This window comes from Asterias amurensis, chromosome 13 (assembly GCF_032118995.1).
Source record: "Asterias amurensis chromosome 13, ASM3211899v1".
Classification (NCBI taxonomy): Eukaryota; Metazoa; Echinodermata; class Asteroidea; order Forcipulatida; family Asteriidae; genus Asterias; species Asterias amurensis.
The window spans coordinates 15,438,994-15,455,751 of NC_092660.1; the positions used below are offsets into that span (position 1 = coordinate 15,438,994).

Below are 16,758 nucleotides of genomic sequence, written 5' to 3' on the forward strand. Positions count from 1 at the left end.
CCAAGAAAACATTCAATTTTTTTTCAGCTGGAAAAACCCCTGAGGCTTAAATATTGAATGTTGTTTTGTTATTTTTGATAATGCGACAATAAAAACAAAACTTGGTTTGCTTCTTTGAAAATACAGATGTAGATTAGACTTTCATCTAAAGGTATTATTGGTAACTTTTGTTTAGTTGTCGGAGATTATTCTGATTATTCCGAGCCTGACAGCAGTGTTCTGGTGGTCGGCATCATCTTCAGCATGTTATTTCTGATCGTTCTTACCTTGCTGGTTCTTTGGTCAAGGTAAGTTTCTTCTTGGGAATCAAATTAAGAGCAAACTTAGGAACCCTTCAGTCTTTAGACAAGTACGAACAGCTTTTTAATAGACACTTTCAGTCAGCTTCTAAGTAAAAATGTTCTTGTCTCAATATGAATTTGTTTATTTTTCCAAAAGAGATAATGTCATTTTCCCTTCTTAAAGACACTGGACACTAATGGTAAATAATTGTCAAAGACCAGTCTTCTCACTTGGTGTATCTCAACATATTTATAAAATAACAAACCTGTGAACATTTGAGCACAATTGGTCGTCGAAGTTACGTGATAATAATGCAAGAAAACAACACCCTTGTCACACGAAGTTGTGTGCGTTCAGATGCTTGATTTCGAGACCTCAAATTTAATTCTAAATCTGAGGTCTCGAAATCAAATTCGTGGAAAATTACTTCTTTCTCGAAAATTACTTTACTTCAGAGGGAGCCGTTTCTCACAATGTTTTATACTACCAACAGCTCCCCATTACTTGTTACCAAGTAATGTTTTGTGCTAATAATTATTTTGAGTAATTACCAATAGTGTCGACTGCCTTTAATAATTGACACACACTTACGTGCATTGTTCAAATTGTTATCTCTGAAGGAAGAAACGGCGAAGAGCAAGAACTAAGAGCCAAGAAGCGGAAACGAAGTCAGATTTGACGTCCAATATACAAGGTGAGGTCTTTAGTGACAGTTTCTAGTGCGTTTCGTTTGAATTTGACTTCTTTATGGCGCCTGTTGTTGTGCAAAACAATGCTTTGTTCAATAAACATTAAACACGTTTAGGATTTGAAACTTTGCATTGTGGAAGTACGATATAGAAAGGTTTGCAGTAACACCATGTAATGATTTTTTTTTTTTTTTTTTTTTTTTTTTTTTTTTTTTATGCAAGTAGCCTGACACACAAGGCCTGAAGGCCACTTCATAGGTGTGGGCTACAATTATATTTTCCAGAGGCCGTTGCCACCTACTCCTAAGGCTGAAACAGGGTTACCCCTTTCACAGTCCATACGAATGATATCACATACAAACTTGTTTACAAAGAAAACACAACGATTGCTTGAGTGAATTTGACACTAAAATGTTCAACCAACATGGGCATGTTCAAATAGTTCTAAAAGAAGTTACTTTAAGTGATACAGTAGAATAAATCCAGGTTTAGAAAAGGTCATAATTACATGTTTTGATTCAGTCGAACTTCAAGTACGTCCTTCGACGCATCGGGTTAAAACATCAGCAGAGTCATCCACAAGATCCAATGATGACACTGGCGGTGAGGATGAGGTGAATGCACCGAGTGACAAGACAACCTCACAATCGGCAACAGTTATGGCACAAACCACCTATGTTTTGTCAGAGGAGACATCTAAGCCTGGTCCATTTGCGAGTCCTAAACACAACCAAAAGAAGCCAAAACTCAAATCTAAAAATGCCAAGGCGGCTTCGGTTTCTCGCACGGAACCAGTTGCAATGGCGGAGTTGACGAGGTTCATTAAGACCAGGAAGTCTGGAAAGATCAATGGATTTCAGCAAGATTTCGAGGTAAATATTTTGGTGGTATTGGGAGAAAAAAGGTGCAAATTTTATTCTTATATGTGACAGATAACAATGGGATCGTTTCAGAAGCAATGTTTATCCATTGAATATGGCCTCAAGTAGGGCGAGGGGGTTAGGGATCAGTCATTCGCCCCCCCCCAAAAAAAAAAAAAAAAAAAAAACCTCCAAGTTCCCTAACCCTCCAGTCTAATTCATATTGCCCCCCTTTTAAGTCAATAAATAAAACAAAAACAACAATTGTTACGGTTCTGCCATTGAACAATAACCAACTATGTTATAAACTAAGTTATTCTGGGCAAACATTTGCTGTGATAATCCAGGCCAAATTAATAATACAGATAAGTTAAGTTCTTATTTCCCAGTGGGATTTATAGAACACAACCAATAAGAGCTCCGTATTTGTAAGTTTGCAATGTTTTTATATTCTTCTTTTCTTTCCCAACAGACGCTTCCTGTAACGCCCACCCATCCCCATGCAATTGCATTGATCCATGAGAACAAGCTTAAGAACAGATACAACAATATCCCTGCCTGTAAGTTATTTAAATATCTCAAAGGTTCAATCTGAATATTATTCCTTACTATCTCTTTTACTATCCTGTTACTGTCAGCTAATCTGAGTGCCGTATGAGTTAAAGGGAAGGTACACGTTTGTTAATTACTCAAAGCAAATATTTACTTTAAAACTGACTTGGTAACTAACATTTGGAGAGCTGTTGATACTATAAAACATTGTGGGAAACGACCCCCTCTGAAGTAACATAGTTTTTGGAGAAAGAGATAATTTCTCACTAGAATAATCAAAGACTTCTAGCTAGAAGTCCTTTATTCCTATCTGAAAGCACACAAATTCGTCAAACAATGGGTATTTTTTTCTTTCATCATTTTCTCGCAACTTCGATGACCTATTGAGCCCAAATTTTCACAGGCTTGTTATTTCATGCTTATGATGGGATACACCAAGTGAGAACACTGGTCTTTGACAATTACCAAACGTGTACAGTGCATTTAGGCCTGTTAGCTGCCCCCTTCATTGCCTGACATAGCGCCCTCTGAACTAACATCATACAATAACTGAGGTATTGTGGGGTAGACGGAAAAGGAGACCCAGTAGAGGACCCTACGTCATCACCGTAGCCATGTTTATGGCCTATCTGTGTATAAAGAGGTGTATACTACACGGGTGATGCAGACAAAACATCCATCTCTGACTTGAAATCAAGACAGATAAACGTGAGAAAATGGATCTATTCGTCCGTCATTGTTATTCTTTCGACGGGCTTGTTCCCTACTCATTGGACAATAGAAACGCCTAATATTACACAAGTAAATACATAGTCAATCTACAGCTTATAATACATGGCGCCAGTATCCCAAACATTAACATTGTTCACACTCCACTCAAATTTTATTTGTAAAAAGGCATAATGACAATTCCCTTTTATTTCAGAATACTCTGTAGGAGTGTTCATAAGTGTATGCTAAAGGTTTAAAATGCAAGTACAATTTCAACCGCAGACAAAAGTGTTTTTGTTCGTCAATGAGGAGTTACCCCCCCCCCCGCCCCAAGTTTATTCGCATTAGCTAAGCTACAATTTCAGCTGCTCGTACACGATTACACACTATACGGCTTTAATTGTATAATTGTTACATTTTTTTAATATAACTTTTACAATTTTTGTTTTATAGACGATCACTCACGAGTTCTGTTGGAGACTATTGAAGGACTGCCACATTCGGATTACATCAATGCAAGTTATATCGATGTAAGATGTCGTTCAATCAATTATAAAGGCCCGGTCCCACTGCAGCGATAACGAGAACGATAATGATCTCCATTGGTTGACTGAGCGGGCGCGTGTTCTGCGAGGAGTAATTCAACCATAGATATAGAATTAAAATTATATTATATATCTATGAATTCAACCAATATAATGCGTTCTCTTTGCGTTGTTATCGTTATTGTTCTCGTTATCGAACAATGTAGGGTTATTGCCGATGATTTGTTTGTGTTTAAAACTTGCAAAGCTAATCGTTGTTTACATTGTTGTTATTTTTTTTCGAAAGGGATACAAACATGAGGCAAAATACATCGCTTGCCAAGGTAAGTTGAAAGTAATGTTTTAGAAGGCTCCTTAAATTGCAATTTGTTTCTCAGACAATCAGTGACTAGTATTCAGTACTTTAAAACTGAATACTACTGATTTATTGACCGTAAACATCATCCTGAAAAAACCCAGACAACATTACTGCTTGAAAGCTAAGCGTATTCTTTGATGTTATCTCTAAACGCATCATTCATTCTAAATATTTCAGCCATCCTAAACACTTTCAAGCGAGACATAGGCTAAGCATGAAGTAAACATGTCACAGGTTTCAGGCGCAACATCTATCGCGCTAAACAGACGCACAACCCAAACATGTTGAAGTAAACGTGTAAACACAGTGGGTAGGGTGCATAGAAATGTGTTTTTGATCTAAACGCCACTTTGACACATTCTTCGGTCTCGTCAAACGTTTTACCACTATTTACCAATCTTTTAAACAGGTCCGAATCAGACATCTGTGAATGACATGTGGCGTATGATCTGGCAGGAGCAAGTGGGGAAAACTGTCATGCTCACCAACTTAGTAGAGAAGGGAAAGGTAGTAGCACATTATTTTACTAAACTTTGGTAAACCGCTGGTTTTCAAAATAGTTAGGTTTTCTTAGTGATAACGTTAATTTTGAAACTGTGTATCCAAGTACGAACCATGGTTGCAATTGTTTTCTGAATTTGCTTGTAAAACGTTGACATTAATACACATTAATCTGCCAATTCTAGCGATCCGGAACATGAAAAACAAGCAACCGAACTGGAACACTAAAACAAATCAGTTGTATTATGGAAAGTGTGGTTTTCTGTTTAGCTACGTCTTAGGGTAAATTGTAATAAAAAAAAAAAAAAAGGTTACTAACACAAATGTTTTCCTCGATGTTCGTTTTTCATTGTTGCGGGACTGATCATTTCCACGTGTGTAATTATCACATTATATGATGTTAAAGGAACACGTTGCCTTGGATCGGACGAGTTGGTCTTTGAAAAGCGTTTGTAACTGTTTTTTTTTTTTTTTTTTAAATAAAATGCATATGGGTAGAAAGATGTTGTAAAAGTAGAATACAATGATCCACACAAACATACCTCGAAATTGCACGGTTTTCCTTTTACCTCGTCGACTGACACCACGGTCGGCCATTTATGGGAGTCAAATTGTTGACTCCCATAAAACGCTCAGTTATAGACCAACTCGTCCGATCCAAGGCAACGTGTTCCTTTAAGTCTTGAATTATTTCTGACCAATGTCCGTTCATATAGGAAAAGTGTGTCAAGTACTGGCCGGATGAGGGCTCTTGCGATTATGGAGAGATTTTCGTCCGCCACGTGAGCGAAGAGAAGACTTTGAACTTCATTATCAGGACTTTCAACGTGGCAAAGGTGAACAGGGATGGAACAAAAGGATGGACTCATAATAAGTGTTTTTTTTTCTTTCCCAGCCATAAATAACTCACAGTTGAGACGTATTTATCTTAAACCCAAGCATTCGACAACAAAGTGTGAGTTTTGTTGTGTTTCTAATTTTGCACTTCAGTTAAGACGAGAAGTCCAACCGGAAAAAACACGGGCCAAGTTCTTCATTGCTCACTTGATGTTTCCTCAACTATACAGGGAGGTGCTCAGTTTTAGTCTGTTGGGAGTGTTCTTATTTTGAAAACACAATTTTTTGAATAGTAATTTATTTTCAAACAAAATGGGGCCATTGGGAATTATCAGTTTTAACGCTTTTTAAAGGCAGTGGACACTATTGGTAATTACTAAAAATATTTATTATCATAAAACCTTTCTTGATTACGAGTAATAGGGAGAGGTTGATAGTTTAAAACATTGTGAAAAACAGCTTCCTCTGAAGTGACGTAGTTTTCGAGAAAGAAGTAGTTTTCCACGAATTTGATTTCGAGACCTCAAGTTTAGAACTTGAGGTCTCGAAATCAAGCATCTGAAAGCACACACAATTTGTGTGACTAGGGTGTTTTTTTTCTTTCATTGATATCTCGCAACTTCGACAACCGATTGAGCTAAAACTTTCAAAGGTTTGTTATTTTATGCGTATGTTGAGACATACTAAGTGAGAAGACAGGTTTTTGACAATTACCAATATAGTTCACTGTCTTTAATTGTTGTTTTGGTTTGTGTGTGCAGAGCAGCGAGCCCGAGGGTGAGTACCGCGAGGTTCTGCAGTATCATTACATCACATGGCCCGATATGAAGCCACCTGAGTCTTCATCACTTCTACAGTTTGTCAGACGAATTCAAGCTACTGAAGTGACCTCAAAAGGTCCTATAGTTGTTCACTGCAGGTAAATACAAAGGCAACCATTTCGTAATATTCGTAACTTGTTATAACTTGCTGATATTAAGGTGTTCAGTAGGGTGTCGTGGCAGAGCGGGTAAGAGCACCGAATCCAAGCTCCGGTGCTTCTGTTCAACAGAGTGTGGGGTTTGAATCCCGGTCGTGGCACCTGTGTGTGTCCCTGAGCAAGACACTTAACTATAATTGTATCTCTCCACCCAGGGGTAAATGGGTACCTGTGAGGGCAGAGATGGTTCTTGCGTTTGTTAGCCGAGTAGCGCAATTTATGCCCAGTGACCAGCTGTCGGTTTCACAAAGAGTTAGGACTCGTCTTATCTCGAGTTGACGAGTAACTCTTCCTAACTTAGGATTAATCTTAAGGTATGCCTGCTACACAGTGCAGGGTTGTGACTCGTCCCAAGTCCTAAGATTAGTCTTAAGTTAGAAAGAGTTTTGTTAAATCGACGGCACAGGGGTTATAATGATCATGTTGAAAGCGTTCTGAGACGCCATTCGGTTGTGAAAATGCGTCTTTGGTTTGTTTACAGTGCTGGAGTTGGTCGTACAGGGACGTATATTGCCTTGGACGCCATGTTGGAACAGGCCCGTGCTGAAGGACAGATTGATGTACTCAACTTTGTTCGCGAGATGAGAGACAAGCGCTACTTGATGGTGCAGACAATAGTAAGAACGGATATACTACAACTTAATGACGTTCAAGATCGATGTCAATGTCCATTGAAAAATGCTATACATGTTTTGTATTCACTTCAAACGGTTAAGTTGAGCATATTACTTTATCAAGCTATCCAACAATGTTTCTCAGAGTTTTAATACAGAATCAGATCAAGATAAATCTCGTATCTGAGAAATATCTGTTCCAGTTCCTTATCAAATCAATTACTCATTTGTATCTGTTTGTTATCCCTTAAAGGCAGTGGACACTATTGGTAATTGTCAAAGCCTAGCCTTCACAGTTGGTGTGTCTCAACATATGCATAAAATAACAAACCCTGTGAAAATTTGAGCTCAATCGGTGATCGAAGTTGCGAGATAATAATGATAGAAAAATAACCCTTGTCACACGAAGTTGTGTGCGTTTAAATGGTTGATTTCGAGACCCCAAGTTCTAAATTTGAGGTCTCGAAATCAAATTCGTGGAAAATTACTTCTTTCTCGAAAACTATGTCACTTTAGAGGGAGCTGTTTCTCACAATGTTTTATACTATCAACCTCTCCCCATTACTCGTGACCATGTAAGGTTCTATGCTGATAATTATTTTGAGTTTTTACCAATAGTGTCCACTGTCTTTAAGGCACAGTTAACTACATTCAACTTTTTTTTCTTTTCAATAACACAACCTTGAAATATTCAGTTTATTCCTTAATTTCCAAGGACCAATTTAAGTTTATCTACGAGGCTTTGTTGGAGTCCAGTCTGTCCGAGAACACCGCCATCTCAGTGGATCGATTCCAGCAAGATCTTACCAAGCTAAAAAAGCGTGATAAGAAAACCGGAACTGACGGCATCAAGGACCAATTTAAAGTTTGTATATTTTAGTTATTGTATATTAAAATGAAGTGGAGTTTCTGACTTTTAAAATCACCTAATAAATAAAACGGGAACAATATACAGGGCAAAACAAACATGAGATAAAAGGCAACCAAGTGCAACATGCCATAAAGACATTATACACTGGCATGCCATAGTTCGAGATTATAATACTTAAGTTCGGGTTGAACTGAAAACTCCGGATTACCGTGCCAGCGCTCTAATGATTGCGGTCTCCCTCTGTTCGGCGGTGGCAGTCAGATGGCATTTCAAATTAGTTTAAAACAAATGTCGCGTTAAAGACACTGGACACTATTGGTGATGGCCAAAGACTAGTCTTCTCACTTGCTGTATCTCAACATATTCATACAATAACAAACCTGTCAATATTTGAGGTCAATCGGTCGTCGAAGTTGCGAGATAATGAAAGAAAAAACAACCTTGTCACACGGACTTGTGTGCTTTCAGATGCTTGATTTCGAGACCTCAAATTCTAAATCTCAGGTCTCGAAATCAAATTCGTGGAAAATTAATTCTTTCTCGAAAACACTTCAGAGGGAGCCGTTTCTCACAATGTTTTATACTACCAACCTCTCCCCATTACTCGTTACCAAATGAGGTTTTATGCTAATAATTATTTTGAGTAATTACCAATAGTGTACACTGCCTTTAATTCATTTGCTGCCAGTTGGTTCGTTAAGCCGGGTGTATTAAAGACACTGGACACTATTGGTAGTTGTCAAAGACCAGTCTCCTCACTTGGTGTATCTCAATATGCACAAAATAACAAACCTGTGAAAAATTGAACTCTCGTCGAAGTTGCGAGATAATAATGGAAGAAAAAACACCCTTGTCACACGAAGTTGTCTACTAGCAGATGCTTGATTTCGGGACATCAAATTATAGTGGAAAATTACCTCTTTCTCGAAAACTAAGTTACCTCAGTTGGGGTCGTTTCTCACAGTGTTTTATACCATCAACATCACTCCTTTGCTTGTTACCAAGCAAGTTTTTATTATGCTAACAGTACTTTTGAGTAGTTACCAATAGTTTCCAGTGCCAACAGTAACCAACAATTTGTAAGACCTCTGATTGGCATCTATGAATAAAGCCATTGCAATTATTATGGAGACCATCCACATGAGGGATAGCTCAGGAAGAACGCATGTACGGATATCCGGAGGTCATAGGTCAAATCTTGCTCTGGTCTTTTTTCCTCGTTTAGTCTAGACCAGATAAAAAAAAAAAAAGGCTCTAGTTAAGGGAGTGAGCGGCATTTTTGAGTAAAAGTTGGTAACCCATCAAACTTAACTTGACCTTGTTTAGGGATAGCTGGATCAAAAAATAAGTCATTTAAGTGTAAGCATTGATTAAAGGAGCATTTTTGTCAGAATAGCTCAAAATACTTAGAGTGCGAAAATCAAGCAACATTTTGAAGTGTTTCAGTTTGATGTCACTTAATATAACCCAATGTATAAAGAAACAAATGTTATGTAGGAATTGGGCTCCCATCCTTGTCCTTAAAGAGACATTTAAAAAAAATAAAATAAAAACAGAATTAATAGTATACAACACATTGCAATTCAATTGTGCAATGACTTGAGAGAAAAACACAAACCATCATGCAGTTGGACTATCATTAACAGGAAAACTGATAAGCAAACATAAATAAAACAATGCCATACTACATTATATGGCATTGTAAATGTGAATGTTGAGGAGATAAAGTTACATGACATTACAAAAATGCCTTAATGGAATCGACTCCAGAATCAAAGTACTTCATTTAAGCTGATATTTACCAAAATAAAATAGTATTTTGCCAATAATTTATCTGCTTTTATGTTCTGATACAAGTATACCGGAGAATGTATCCTTGTGGCACTGAAACAACACTGAAACACAAACACATAGGCTACGTATGCCAAAAACACCACACATTTATGCCCCTTCAAGTTTCACTTTTTTACAAGTAGTTCAGGTTTGAAGGACACTTTAGGTTATGTAGCCTAAAATTGATGATTTGGTATTCATATTTCATTAAGAGTTGGACATTGATATTGAAACAGCCAATCTTGTCTTTTTATGCATTGGTATCACAACAGCTTAGTGCAAGGAGGCATCTACTTATCAGTGTAGGTCATCCTTTGCAGCATCCACATTGACTGGGAAGTCAATTGTTTTTGTTGACAACTGAAACCCTAGACTATAACATGTACAGAATCCATTTTTTAATTAATGATCAAATCCGTTTTCCTTGTGGTTTATAACTGTACCTTATAGTTGTGAGTTGTTTGCCTTGATAGATGCTGGAAACTTTCACTGCATCAATGAGTGACGACCAATGCTCTGGTGGGAGGCAGCCTGACAACGCAGACAAGAACAGATTTGAGGATTGCATTCCAAGTAGGTCAACATTCAAACAACATCAACAATGTTTTTGTGTTTGTTTAGTAGTCAATATAGTGTATTCATAAATACCCCAGACAGTTTCGCTTTTCCTATTGGTGGAGAGCGCGCCACGTTGGTGTGTATAAACCGTTTATGACCAGTAAAAAGTGTTGAAACATGGGCGTGACACGCGAGCTTGCACCTTGTTCAGACAGTTTCTTCATTCCTATTGGTCGAGAGCAACGGCGGAAACAGTTGTGCCACATCACGCGATACGCGTGACGCGCACAGAATTCCCTTAGGGAGTTGTTTACCCGAGGGCGGCGGAGGGCTTTACCATTTCATAGCTGGAGGGGTGTTGTGTTGAAAGAAATCATTGAACAATATAATTTTTGCATTTATTTAACTTTTTGACCAACAAGTTTTGATGTTTTTGACCGAAAAGGTATTTATGAACTGGAATCAAAGTGTGTTGAATCGGTAAAATTATCAAGAACCAGGCCTCATTGGGATTAAACCACTAGTTGAAAACCTCTTCACCACACATTGATTCCCTTATTAAGTGTCTTTATAGAAAAACAAAATTAGACAACTTCTGGTCAATTGCAGGGGACAGCACCCGGCCATATCTCATGACAGACGGCGGAGAAGGTAGCACAAATTACATCAATGCTGCTTTTCTAGATGTAAGTATCACTTTGATTTTTTTCGAAAGGAATGTCAAACAAATATTTGTTGTCATTAATATCAAAAATATGCACTGCCTTCCTTCCCATATGTACCAATCATAAATAATAAAGCCTTATTTGTCGCAATCTTTAATTTTGGTTTTATTCTAATTTACACCGTTGTGTGTTGGAACAATATACTCGTTCTTTATCAACCATAATAGTTATTTTCTAGTTATCAATGTATGTTCTGCTATTAAAGGCAGTGGACAATATTGGTAATTACTCAAAATAATTATTGGAACAAAACCTTTCTTGGTGATGAGTAATGGGGATAGGTTGATGGTATAAAGTATTGTGAGAAACGGCTCCCTCTGAAGTGCCATAGTTTTCGAGAAAGAAGTAATTTTCCATGAACTTGATTTCGAGACCTCAGATTTAGAACTTGAGGTCTCGAAATCAACCATCTAAACGCACACAAATTCGTGTGACAAGGACTATTTTTCTTTCATTATTATCTCACAACTTCGATGACTGATTGAGCTCAAGTTTTCACAGGTTTGTTATTTTATGCATATGTTGAGATACACCAACTGTGAAGACTGGTCTTTGACAATTACCAATAGTGTCCACTGCCTTTAAAGGAAATGTTCAACATGGGAATCTACTGTATGTCTGTTTTTTTTTATTCTCCAGGGTTTTAGTGGCAATCATTCGTACCTTGCCACCCAAGCCCCCCTACCGACTACAATCGGTGACATCTGGCGAATGGTGTTTGACTACAAATCGCCTTGCATCGTTTTGCTCAACTCCATGGACAACGACCTGGTTTGCTTTTTTATAGTTTCTGTATTGCATATTTTTCAAACGGGTGTTCACTCCTGTTATTATATACATTAGTAATAATTAATATCCAATAGTTGTAACATCATGACGAACTATGTTGACAATAAAGTCAAAGCGTGATCTGTACCAGCGGTAGCTGCCCACACAAAGTTCATTTAAAACAAATCAATGCCTTGTTTGTATCAGTGTCAAAAATTATAAATTAGTGTCAGAGAAACCTCGTTTGGCCTGTTCAGTTGTATGAATACTTCACCCAATGCCTTCTATCCACTGGGCTTGTGTACTAGCAGCATTAAATAAATAAATTATACATACATACAAAAAAGCCAGCCCTAGGTCTATATTTTTGCCCAAAATATTGTTTTTGTTTTTGCGTAAAAATGGTTTTCTGCAAATCCAAGGACTGTCGGCAGCAGCTGATTTGATATCAATATTTATTTATTATTCTTCATCAAGATGTAAACATGAAATCTAGCTTAAAGGGTTTAAGATATATCAGCCGTCGATTTCACAAAACGCTAAGATTAATCTTAACTCGAGTTAGGTAACTCGTCCTAACTTAGGATTAATCTTACGGTCTGCATGCTACAGTGCAGGGTTGGGACTCGTCCTATAAGTTCTAAGTTTAATCTTAAGTTTGGAAGAGTTTTGTGAAATTGACAGCAGGTCTTCAGTTCACCATAGCTTTTTAAACTTTTGATTCCGGGTGCAGAGCATCCCACAGTACTGGCCGGAGGAGGGCAGCATGAGCTTTGGACCACTGACTGTCAAGTTACTGAGTGTGGATCAACGCGACGAGGACATGATTGTGCGACAGTTCGGCATCGTAAACACCGCCAGAAATGTAAGTGTCATTTGAATGAAGATAAGTGATAACCAAGTCACATATATAGTCTTCAATGCTATCTTAGAGTGCGTTCTATTAGCTTACCCGGGTCGACCCCGCGGTGCTCACTATAGGGTTAGCCCCTGACAAGAGCTAATCGAACAAATGAAAAATGAGTAAAAAAGTGTCATGAAAATACGTTTTTACATGCTGAAATAATTTTCGTCTCATGATCACTGAGACAAAAATTATTTTCATGACATTGTTAAACCCATTTCTTAAAATCTACAACACCTCAGCCAGTAATATTTTCAGGGAAGCTTTCTACTATCATTATCTTCAAACTGTGTAAGTTTAGTGTAAATCTGTACATATTAAAGTCACCTGGAAATATATATTTTTTTCTTTCAAACATAAGAGTATATGCTTACGAACAATAAAACCATTTTTTTAGTAATTGTTTGTCACGATTTATATGTTTAAAAATATATAAAGTTGCTTGGGGGCTGACTCCGCCTCCCCCTTTTGTGACGTCATTCTAGGCAGACTTTGCCTGCAATGTGTATAGTAAACACACGTGCAAAGTAATTGTACGTCCAAGTCGTGAGTTGGTATGTTTCAAAAAGTGTTTTTCTGCATTCAGCAGCAATACACCTGGTCGGCATTGCCGGAAAAAACTAAACATTTTTTTGGGGTAAACGTACAAACTCACGACTTGGTCCGTACATGTACTTTGCAATTGTGTTTACTCTACGCATTACAGGCAAAGTCTGCCTCGATTGACATCACGAACAGCGCCCCCTCGGGTCGAGTCTACTCTTAAATTTGTAAATAACATAAGAACCGATTTTTTAAAACCTTAACTTATTCACATTTAACTCATCAAAACACACATATTAGTGACAAAAGCTTTATTTTGAAAAAATACCACTTCCAGGTGACTTTAAATGTTTCCCCTCGAGAATATTGAGAAACTAAGGCTAATCAACTCGTATAAACGGCTCTATATATGGGCAGCCGGTTTCACAAAACGTGACGATTAATCCTAGCTCGAGTTGAGACGAGCAACCCGCCCTAACTTTGGATGGGTTCAATCCTTCCTACGCCTTTGGATACGGAACTTAACTCGCACTAAGTCCTAAGATTAATCCTAAGTAAGGAAGAGTTTGGTGACATCGACGTCGGGACTCGCAACAACATCAATGAATTTGGATGGTTTGACTGGACAGCAGGGATTTCAAAGTGTCTTTCGACGGTTCAATATTATAAAACTAAAACAAAACTAAAGGGGACCTCTCTATAGAAAAAGTGGGAGAAAATAAAGTTATATTCGCGGTTTATCATTTGCGGGTTAGGTTTATCATTTTCAGTCGAACATTTTTGCTCATTGTATTGACAGTTCCCGGAGACTAAAATAATTGTGACTGCTCTGATTTAAAGGCAGTGGACACTATTGGTAATTACTCAAAATAATTATTAGCATAAAACCTTTCTTGGTGACGAGTAATGGCGAGAGGTTCATGGTATAAAACAATGCGAGAAACGGCTCCCTCTGAAGTGCCATAGTTTTTGAGAAAGAAGTAATTTTCCATGAATTTGATTTCAAGACCTCAAGTTTAGAACTTGAGGTCTCGAAATCAACCATCTAAACGCACACAACTTCGTGTGACAAGGGTGTTTTTTTCTTTCATTATTATCTCGCAAGTTCGATGACCAATTGAGCTCAAATTTTCACAGGTTTGTTATTTTATGCATATGTTGAGATACACCAGCTGTGAAGGCTAGTCTTTGACAATTACCAATAGTGTCCACTGCCTTTAATGTGATAAATATACAACTTAAAGGAACACGTTGCCTCGCATCGGTCGAGTTGGTCTTTGAAAAACGTTTGTAACCGTTTTTTATAAAATGCATATGGGTAGAAAGATGTTGTAAAAGTAGAATACAATGATCCACACAAACATGCCTCGAAATTGCGTGGTTTTCCTTTTACCTCGTCGACTAACACGTCGGCCATTTATGGGGGTCAAAATTTTGACTCCCATAAATGGCCGACCATGTTAGTTCGCACAGTAGAAGGAAAATCACGCAATTTCGAGGCAAACTTGTGTGGATCATTGTATTCTACTTTTAAAACATCTTTTCAACCATATGCATTTTATAAAAAACGGTTACAAACGCTTTTGTTTTGACCAACTCGTCCGATCCAAGGCAACGTGTTCCTTTAACCCAAAAGGTAATACGTAAAATATAACTGTTCAATCCTTTAGAAGGACGATATGCAGACTGTTTGTCACATCCAATTCCTGCAATGGCCATCAGGGAAAGATGTCCCCAACTCCCCTTCAAGCCTCCTCAAGGTGTTGGAGACTGTCAAGACGTGGAGAAAAGGGCATCCTGATGGACCACTTACTGTGCAATGCATGTACGTTTACTTTGCTTTTGTCTGACGGATTTTTTTGTTGTACGAGAAACAGAAGTCATTTTAAAACTGTGTTCCGTTGCAGGTGCTTCCCGTCATCGAAAGTTTATTCGCTGTTGGATATCGAATAAATACATTTTTAATAAAATACCATTTCTTTTGTGAAGACAATACAATATCGGTGCATAAGGGTGTATTAAAACTTGTCCTCTGATAAAAGCACTGTAACTTTGACATTAGATTTGATAAGATTAGATTTATTTGTTTAATTGACGTTAAAAAAAAAACCTTAAAAAAACTTGACATCCACTGGCCAAATACAAGTATACACAATCAATATCAAAACTATATAAATTACAAAATAAGTTAAGTTAGAAATAAAAAGCAACAAAAGACCCGCCACTCAAAGAAATGCACTAGCCAAAACAACGCCAACCGGTCACATAGGACACCAAGACAACAACAGACTGGACAAACACCCAGCCTTCATACCCCCGTGTCAGCTAACGCTGCCCGACCAATCCATTCCAACAGTTAACAAACTAATATATTTTCTGCAAGAATATTATGAATCTTGAACTTAATAAAAACTAGCTCTTCAAGCATTAACCATTAATTCAACCAATGGCGTTCTAATGATGACGACCAGCGCACTGTTCCTGCAATAGTTGTGCCATAATTAGTGCAGACTTGGTGTTTAAGGTCATAGTGGCAAAACGTCCACGGTCTTCCAGGGTAGGATTCGAACCCCATAACATGCACATCCTGTTTCAGATGTCACAAAGGACCTCTATAAGTTGGCAAACACAGCTGAGGTGATTTCTACACATTGGAACAAAGGCCACCACAATAATTGAATTTCTTTGTTCAACTTGGTCCACACGGGAAAATTCAAACAAAAGTGGATGAATAGAACAAGATTAGCAAGTTTCTGGCACGCACTAAGGAATGTATACTCGTTTGATGACCAGGGACATTTCGAATCTCATACAGAAGTTGTTAGGTTACGCAACAACCAATTATGCAATATTATGCATCCGTGCTAAATTTTGAAGGTAACGATTTACCCACTTTTTCAGTGACGGGGAAGGTTGCAGTGGGACATTCTGCACCCTGGTCACCCTCTTAGATCGACTAGAGCAGGATGGGGTCATTGACGTCTTCCAGGCAGTTAAGAAACTCCGCTCAACTCGAGCTGGAATGGTCAAGACATTGGTAAGTGAAAGTTAAAGATAAAAGCTAACCCTTTACTTTCAACTCTTTGTCCAGACACTATCCTGACAGAGGTGTTATTAGTTGTTTTTTCTCTGTGGTGGTTAAACTGGACCTACTAAATATCAAGCTAAGAACAAGGAGAGCCACACAATGTTGTGACTTGGAACACTTTGGTGGTCCTATTCAATTAAAAAACGGTTATGGGATAGGCAAATTACAACAGTTTTATTCCCAGTTATAATGTGAGGGGAAATGTTAAGCAATTTTCTTTAAAAACCACATCGCGAGGAAATGAAATAAATTGTTACTGAACGTATTATTGGACCAAAGTCACCGCCATGGCAGATATTTTGATTTATGCAGTGCACAATCGTTTGAAGGAATATGTGTGTCCTACACACCTCACTGCTCCCAATAGCGTGTTTATCTTCACTGTTCTTGGTTTTATCTCAGGCTCAGTACCAACTGTGTTACCAGGTGATGACGTGGTATCTGGAATCAGCTTCGGGTTCGTCAATCTATGAGAACGTACGTCGTTAAGATGTTTTTCAAGACGCTGGACACTATTGGTAATTGTCAAAGACAAGTCTT

The 16,758-nt window shown here is 37.9% G+C and overlaps 1 protein-coding gene across 1 annotated transcript in view; it reads left to right on the forward strand.

Annotated features, from left to right (window-relative positions):
* The window catches only part of LOC139945882 (receptor-type tyrosine-protein phosphatase T-like), a 30,172-nt gene extending 13,414 nt beyond the window's left edge, over nt 1-16,758 (forward strand). The window contains exons 15-32 of the mRNA XM_071943385.1: nt 176-287; nt 903-976; nt 1,494-1,843; nt 2,304-2,391; nt 3,548-3,624; nt 3,926-3,962; nt 4,407-4,504; nt 5,215-5,334; nt 6,097-6,254; nt 6,796-6,931; nt 7,644-7,793; nt 10,106-10,205; nt 10,800-10,876; nt 11,555-11,686; nt 12,417-12,548; nt 14,801-14,955; nt 16,032-16,167; nt 16,621-16,758. Of these exons, the coding sequence (XP_071799486.1) occupies nt 176-287; nt 903-976; nt 1,494-1,843; nt 2,304-2,391; nt 3,548-3,624; nt 3,926-3,962; nt 4,407-4,504; nt 5,215-5,334; nt 6,097-6,254; nt 6,796-6,931; nt 7,644-7,793; nt 10,106-10,205; nt 10,800-10,876; nt 11,555-11,686; nt 12,417-12,548; nt 14,801-14,955; nt 16,032-16,167; nt 16,621-16,707 (2,219 nt within the window). The 3' untranslated portion in view covers nt 16,708-16,758. The remainder of the gene's footprint in view (nt 1-175; nt 288-902; nt 977-1,493; nt 1,844-2,303; nt 2,392-3,547; nt 3,625-3,925; nt 3,963-4,406; nt 4,505-5,214; nt 5,335-6,096; nt 6,255-6,795; nt 6,932-7,643; nt 7,794-10,105; nt 10,206-10,799; nt 10,877-11,554; nt 11,687-12,416; nt 12,549-14,800; nt 14,956-16,031; nt 16,168-16,620) is intronic.